Source organism: Physeter macrocephalus, chromosome 6 (assembly GCF_002837175.3).
Source record: "Physeter macrocephalus isolate SW-GA chromosome 6, ASM283717v5, whole genome shotgun sequence".
NCBI classification, from domain to species: domain Eukaryota; kingdom Metazoa; phylum Chordata; class Mammalia; order Artiodactyla; family Physeteridae; genus Physeter; species Physeter macrocephalus.
In genome coordinates, this window is record NC_041219.1 from 34,172,486 (window position 1) to 34,181,012 (window position 8,527).

General features: G+C 40.3%; 1 protein-coding gene across 9 annotated transcripts in view; it reads left to right on the top strand.

Annotated features, from left to right (window-relative positions):
• Window positions 1-8,527, top strand: part of ANO4 (anoctamin 4) — a 459,956-nt gene that overhangs the window by 386,414 nt on the left and 65,015 nt on the right. For all 9 annotated transcript variants that reach the window (XM_024127263.2, XM_024127265.2, XM_024127267.2 and 6 more), the window contains one exon: window positions 3,603-3,685. In XM_024127263.2, coding sequence (XP_023983031.1) covers window positions 3,603-3,685 — 83 coding nt within the window. The remainder of the gene's footprint in view (window positions 1-3,602; window positions 3,686-8,527) is intronic.

Consider the following 8,527-nt stretch of genomic DNA (forward strand, 5'->3'; position numbering starts at 1 on the left):
TACAAAAAAAAAAAAAAAAAAAAAAAAAAAAAGATATATATATATAGATGGATAGATATACATATACATATAGCATAAGCCAGCTTCAAAGGAGACAAAGAGGAAAGTGTGAGCTCATGACATAAGGCAGCATATAACTTACCACACCCAAAGCACATGGGCTCCCAGAGCTGTGATTTAGACAAAGGACTTAAATCATGGAGTTACAAGGGTGGGGGATTGGAGCTTTGCCTTGAGAAGAGATCACCTATATTAGTTTGAGTATGTCCTAGTTCATACATAGAGATAGAAGCAGATTCCTCCTCAGATGAATGGGGATTTTCACACAGAGACACAAGAAAATGGCAGCTGCACAAACAATTCATTTCTTCTTCTCATCTTCCCAAGTTCTAGAATGGAAGAGAGGAGAAGATTATTGGCTGAAGAAGGGAATTACTGCTTCAAGTTTCTTTCTCCTTGAAGCAGGGTTCAGCACATGCTGGGGAGAAGGAAGCTGGTGGAATAATTCTTACAGCCACTGGCTTGTCTTGGAAATCAGTTCCTACAGACGAGAACCACAGATGGGTCGGTGGGGCTTGTTGGGAGAAGCAACAGCCTATAAGACAGACTGGATGTGTATCCTGTGGCCTTAGGCCATCCCAGAATGACCCCCCAGCAAGCCTTTCTGAGGCCAAGGGGTCCCAAGCTTTTCTTCTTACGGAGAAAAGCCACACATTCAAGGCTTGGCTGCCTTGTCTCTTCAAGGCTAGGAGGGACTCTGAAGACCAAAGAGAGAAAATCAATAGAGTGGCATTTGTTTGAAGGGCCAGAGGACCTAATCAAGGAGATGTTTCAGGGACCCCGTGCAAGGACAAGATAATTTGGTGAGGCAGAGGGCAAATGTGCAGAAAGAAGTTAACACAGCAGGCCTGCCTTGGAGAGTCCTGCTTTACAGGGCTGGCCCGTGGCTGGCATCTGGGAACTTAAATTTCAGGAGAGTTTCTACCACCCTAACTGCCAAGAGTAACTTGTTTTACATTTTAAATGGCGTGCTCAAACATTATGGTTTGTGCTGAATACCTACCTGATTTTTTGTGAGGCTTGGGAATTTTGGAACGTGCTAGGCAAAGGATGCCTATATGACAAGCCCCTGATAAAAACCCTGGGCACTGAGCTTCTAATGAACTTCCCTGTTAGACAACATTTCACGTGTTGTCACAACTCATTGCTGAGGAATTAAGTACATGCTGTGTGATTCCACTGGGAGAGGACTCTCGGAAGCTTGCACCTGGTTTCCACCAGACTTCACCCCATGTGCCTTTTCCCTCTGCTGATTTTGCTTTATATCCTTTCACTGTAGTAAATCTTAGCCATATGTACCACTATATGCCGAGTCCTATGAGTCCTCCTTGTGAATCATCAAGACTGGAGGTGGTCTTGGGAACCCCTGACATAATAAGACTCCTGGCAAGGATTCCAGTGGAAAATAGCTGCTCAGCTTTTGGCACTTTTCTTTTTTCATTTTTAATTGGAGTATAGTTGATTTACAATGTTGTGTTAGTTTCAAGTGTACAGCAAAGTGAATCAGTTATACATATACATATATCTGTTCTTTTTTAGATTCTTTTCCCATATAGGTCATTACATAGTATTGAGTAAAGTTCCCTGTGCTATACAGTAGGTCCTTATTAGTTATCTGTTTTATATATAGTAGTGTGTATATGTCAATCCCAATCTCCCAATTTATCCCTCTCCCCTTTCCCCCTGGTAACCATAAGTTTGTTTTCTACAGCTGTGACTCTGTTTCGGTTTTGTAAATAAGTTCATTTGTACATTTTTTTTGGATTCCACATATAAGTGATATCATATGATATTTGTCTTTTCTCTGTCTGACTTACTTCACTCAGTAAGACAATCTCTAGGTCCATTCATGTTGCTGCAAATGGCATTATTTCATTCTTTTTTATGGCTAATATTCCATTGTATATATGTACTACACATCCTCTTTATCTACTCTTCTGTCAATGGACATTTAGATTGCTTCCATGTCTTGGCTGTTGTAAATAGTTTGGCACTTTTATTAACCTCCAAAGACATATGTTTGTTTCCATTTCCCACTTCTAGAATTAAGCACTTGATTAGTTTAGGCGTGACTTTCTTAACAACTATACTCTGAATTTTTCAGATTTTAGAGAGGCACTGTGGTACATATATCCTATATTCTATAATACCCCATGAGGTCTGGGAAGGACCCCATATTCAAATACATTAATATGGCTGCTTTCAACGTATGTATACTCTCACTAAGAGGGATAAATGAAGACTTTGAGTAGCCTCACCTCAGTTGAAGTGACAGCTTGCCACAAGATGAATTTGTGCCAAACCTAGGGGAAGAAACTTACAATTTTTAGAGCATTTTGAATTTTGCCATTGCAGATAGGGATTATATTGCCATCCCTCATTTGCTTAGCAGGAAATCGAGAATTAGAAAAGTTAATTCGTTTGCCAGTGGTAGCACAGCTTGTATCTGAACTGGATTTCAAATCTAGGAATGTCTAGGTCACAAGCCAGAGAGCTCTTAACTATTACCCTATACTGTCTTTCCAGTTACTTATTTTTAAATATGTCTTCTCTGTCTGAATACCACTAATAAGGAGGTAGTGTGAGAGCAAAGGGAAGTAGAAAAGAAGGACGTAGTTATCTCTCTTTGGAATGGACATTTGGATGTTTACCTTACCCCATGAAACTGATTCCAAATATATGACATATTTTTCCCTTTTGAAGTCTGACTACACAGCAAGGCCCAATAGAGATGGTCAACAATTACCTCTCCTAGGGTATCTCTGTGATATCCTTAGTTGCAGTCATCTCTGAGTAACTGAGTGTATGTGTTCCCTCATCGGGCTTGTGACTTCCAAGGCAGCAGGAATGTGTCTTGATTATTGTTTGATCTCTCTATCATTTTATAATGCTCAACAATTCATTTGTGTTGATATTTTTAAATTGAATTGAGTAGAAAGTTACTTTGGCTAAATGAGGATCACTCCCAGCTTTACCTGGGTGGGGAGGCCAACAGGTTGGGAAAGGTTCTTAACAGAATTTACACACTTTTGCCTTCAATGTGACAATAAAGAGATGGTTTGGAGAAAAGAGAAGCAACAGGACAGCTTCCTCCAACAAAATAGCTTCCTTCAGTAAAATAGGAAGATACAGTCTACACAGATATTTATCCTGAGAAGAATTTGGGGGACAAGAAATCACTGGCAATCAAATACATGTGAACTGCTAAGCTTTGCTTTTCCTTTTCTGCCCCTCACTTTTCAAATGATGTTGGTAACCTAGTTTTCTGTATTCTTACATCTCGGGAGCTTCGTCATTCTAGTAAGTCTGCTCTGCTGTGACTTGCAAATCAGCTTAATTTAAATCTCTAAGTGTTCATTGTGTTTGACACAGACTTAGTAATTCTCAGAAAATGATCCTTGTTAAATAAAGTTTATCTAGAAATTCTGATATTCAAGAATGCTTACACAAACTGTCATTCTTTACAATGGCTTCATTATCCATTGGCACAGTTAAAGGCATTGTTTTATTTGAAAATGTCTGCCTTTCTCTGCTTGTTCCAGCGACAGTTTTCCTGGAGTTTTGGAAAAGACGGAGAGCAGTAATTGCTTATGACTGGGATTTGATAGACTGGGAAGAAGAGGAGGTTTGTATCATTTCCCTCAATTTTTTTTTTTTTAAAAGCCGATTACAAGAAATACGCAGTCCCTCTTGAGTCATCGCTCTCTGCCCTGTGATGGAAGTCAGATTGATTCATAAAGCATTTTTTATACCTGTCTTTACAGGAAATTTCAAGCGGAATTAAAAACACACACACACACACAGCATTTTGATTTCTTAGTGGAGTAAAATTCCATGACTAAGTAAAGCATTTCACTTGTAGGTAGAGGCATCAGAAGAATTGGTAGTAAGATTTGTTTAGTTTCCTTAAATATTATCCATTCTCTTTACTTTATCAGAAGGAGAATATTAGTTTTACAATTGTAGGCACATGGAAGCAGACCTCCTAAGTACTCCAAGGAAATGGTTCTGTGAACTCTTCAGGACCCTGGACCAGATGTGCACAGGCTCAGTAGTGTTCCCCTAAGTGATAAATACTGAGGGGAAACAACTCCTCAAACAGCCTCTTTGGTGGATGTGGCTAAAAGCAGGACCAGCTCTAGATAAAACCGTCCAGGAGAGGTAAACTCAGTTCCACAGACTTCACTTTCTCAGCATGTCACTCTCCCTTTATCCCCTCTAGGCCAATACACCATGCCCTTTCCTAACCTTTGTCTGGTCTTTATCCTCTCTCTCCTTGCCCCATTCCTGTCAGAAGTCTCAAGGACCCATGGGTGGGTTTGGTCACCATGTGCCCGGCCTGAACTCCTCTTCCCTTCCTCTCATCCATTATCTCCTACCTCTCCTGAGTACCATTTCCTCAGAGCCTTGCTGGGCCAGTAAATCAAATACACTAGTCATATATGATATGATAATGGGTATCAACGGGTGTTTTCCTTCCAAGAGACACAGATATATAGTTTCATAAATTAAAAGGAATCTTCTGTAACTGAGAATTTTAGCCCTGGGATAGGCTTGGTGGGGGAGATAATTTTGAAGGGAGTGTTTTTTCCTTCAAACCATGCCTTGTGGATGGCTGCATTTTCTCTTCACACTTATGAACACATTTGGGTAGTTTTTAAATCTAGAAATACTGGGATTCTCAGCAATCCCTGTTCTTGTGATGAGGCCTCTCTCATGCTTTTATAAGCATGCATTCTCTAGAAAATGGTTTTCTGAGTTGGAAGAGACTGCCCAGGTGACTTCTGGGGGCTACCAGCCACAGCCAGGCTGCATTCAAGACTTCCCCCTGGGTGGAGCTGTTCTGGTTTTTGTTACATGTGTTTATGGGAGTGGCTTTCGAGTGGGATGGAAAATGCTCTTTCCTGGGAAGCCGAGTCAACACTAAGCAGCTGTGTCATCTAAGACAAATTACTTCATCTTCGGACTTTTTTCATTTCTAAAGAAAAATGTCTCTAAATTTTCCCCTTTCAGCTATGAAGTGTGGCATTAAATAACTTTGACAAAACCAGTCTAGAGTCACTGTTGGCCCTTGTGGTGGGCCCACAATGTAAGTACCCTTAGGGTAAACATATCCCTTCAGAAGTCTAGAGCTTCTGAACTCCCAGCCCTGTTAAAAAGCATGGAGTGCTGAACCCTGCTTTCACTCAGCACACCTGTGTACAGGAACTCACGGCAGGGGCTATGTGCAATTTTATTTCTGTTTGGGATTCATTGTAGAAATGCCTCTTACTTCTAGCCTGTGGTTCTCAGCTTGCTGTACAGAAGAGCCCAGACATGCTGCATGCCTTCTTCAGGGGTAACCCAGGATGTTACTTTGCTAGGGCCGCCGTAACAAAGTGCCACTGACTGGGTGGCTTAAGCAAAAGAAGTTGACTGTCTCACAGTTTGGAGGCTAATCTGAGATCAAGGTATTGGCAGGGCTGGTTTCTTCTGAGGGCCGTGAGGGAAGGGTCTGTTCCCAGTCTCTCTCCTTGGGTTGTAGATAGCCATCTACTCCCTGTATCTTCACATTGTCTTCTCTCTGTGCATGTCTCTGTCTAAATTTCCTCTTCCTATAAGGAAACTAGTCATGTTGGATTAAGGTCCACCCTAGTGACCTCATTTTAACTTAATTACATCTGTAGAGACCCTGTCTCCAAATATAGACACATTCTGAGATACTGAGGGTTAGGAATTCAACTTATGAATCGGGGGGTGGGGTGGGGACACACTTCAGCCTGTAATACCCAGGATGACAGGTCTGGCTCCATGACTGGCCTCATTTTCTGGATGATTAACTCAGTGACCCTTGATGACACTTATAGCCTAACGAATTGAGTTTCCCAAAGAAGCAGAATATTCTAGATCTGTTTATATCCTAAAGTGTAACTACCTAAAATAAAGGAGGCAGAGGCTGTTTATAATTGTATCTCCCGCTGACCTTCCCCATTACCTGCCACTGTGTAAAGTCAGCATTCGGCTTATCCTGTGACGGGAGACGGGCTGCCCTTCCTCCTACACAGGGAGGCCACTACCAGACTGTGTCCATCCTCCATAATCTCTCTTCTGTCAGCTCCTTCTTTGCTTTCTGTCAGTACCTTCATCTAAGTCTTGAGTGTTTTTGCCTGGACTAACTCAGTCTCCACTGCACCAGAGTTTCTGCTTATTTTCCCTCCTCTTCCAAGACACTCATGTAGAACAAGTTCTTAATTAACCAGAATGACTTCAAAATACCGTTTTGCTGATTATCTTTTCCTAATCCCATAATTGCTTTGTAGTCAGAAGCTTTTCACATTGGATGGGGCTCAACTCAATGAAATAAAATCTCAGCTTGATTTAGAATTAGAGGAACTTTGATTTTAGCTGGATTTGAAAGGTATTTACCTTGTTTTCAAGACGAATTAAGAATACATTACAGGTCCCTCCCATCAAAAAACTTGCACAAGCCTCTTAGATACCCTCATCCACCACAGGGCAGACAGCAGAAGCAAGAACTACAATCCTTCAGCCTGTGGAACAAAATCCACATTCACAGAAAGGTAGACGAGATGAAAAGGCAGAGGGCTATGTATCAGATGAAGGAATAAGATAAAACCCATAAAAACAACTAAATGATGTGGAGATAGGCAACCTTCCAGAAACAGAATTCCGTTAATGACAGTGAAGATGATCCAGGACCTCAGAAAAAGAATGGAGGTAAAGATCAAGAAGATGCAAGAAATGTTTAACAAAGACCTAAAAGAATTAAAGAACAAACACCTAGAAGAATTAAAGAACAGAGATGAACAATACAATAACTGAAATGAAAAATACACGAGAAGGAATCAATAGCAGAATAACAGAGGCAGAAGAATGGATAAGTGACCTGGAAGACAGAATGGTGGAATTCACTGCCATGGAACAGAATAAAGAAAAAAGAATGAAAAGAAATGAAGACAGACTAAGAGGCCTCTGTGACAACATTAAACGCAACAACATTTGCATTATAGGGGTCCCAGAAGGAGAAGAGAGAGAGAAAGGACCCAAGAAAATGTTTGAAGAGATTATAGTCAAAAACTTCCCTAACATGGGAAATAAAATAGCCACCCAAGTCCAGGAAGCACACAGAGTCCCAGGCAGGATAAACCCAAGGAGAAACATGCCAAGACACATAGTAATCAAATTGATAAAAATTACAGACAAAGAAAAATTATTGAAAGCAACAAGGGATAAATGACAAATAATATACAAGGGAACTCCCATAAGGTTAACAGCTGATTTCTCAGCAGAAACTCTACAAGCCAGAAGGGAGTGGCATGATATATTTAAAGTGATGAAAGGGAAGAACCTACAACCAAGATTACTCTACCCGGCAAGGATCTCATTCAGATTCGATGGAGAAATCAAAAGCTTTACAGACAAGCAAAAGCTACGAGATTCAGCACCACCAAACCAGCTCCACAACAAATGCCAAAGGAACTTCTCTAAGTGGGAAACACAAGAGAAGAAAAGGACCTACAAAAACAAACCCATAACAATTAAGAAAATGGTAATAGGGACAGACATATCAATAATTACCTTAAACGTGAATGGATTAAATGCTCCCACCAAAAGACAAAGGCTCGCTGAATGGATACAAAAACAGGACCCATATATATGCTGTCTACGAGAAACCCACTCTTCAGACCTAGGGACACATACAGACTGAAAGTGAGGGGATGGAAAAAGATATTCCATGCAAACGGAAATCAAAATAAAGCTGGAGTAGCAATTCTCATATCAGACAAAATAGACTTTAAAATAAACACTATTACAAAAGACAAAGAAGGACACTACATGGTGATCAAGGGATCAATCCAAGAAGAAGATATAACAATTATATATGCACCCAACATAGGAGCACCTCAATACATAAGGCAACTGCTAACAGCTCTAAAAGAGGAAATTGACAGTAACACAATAATAGGGGGACTTTGACACCTCACTTACACCAGTGGACAGATCATCCAAACAGAAAATAAGGAAACACAAGCTTTAAATGACACAATACACCAGATAGATTTAATTGACATTTATAGGACATTCCATCCAAAAACAGCAGGTTACACTTTCTTCTCAAGGGCACACGGAACATTCTACAGGATAGATCACATCTTGGGTCACAAATGAAGCCTCAGTAAATTTAAGAAAATTGAAATCATATCAAGCATCTTTTTTGACCACAATGCTATGAGATTAGAAATCAGCTACAGGGGAAAAAAAAACATAAAAAATACAAACATATGGAGGCTAAACAATACGTTACTAAATAACCAAGAGATCACTGAAGAAATCAAAGAGGGAATCAAAAAATACCTAGAGACAAATTACAATGAAAACACGATGATCCAAAACCTATGGGATGCAGCAAAAGCAGTTCTAAGAGGGAAGTTTATAGCAATACAAGCCTACCTCAAGAAACAAGAAA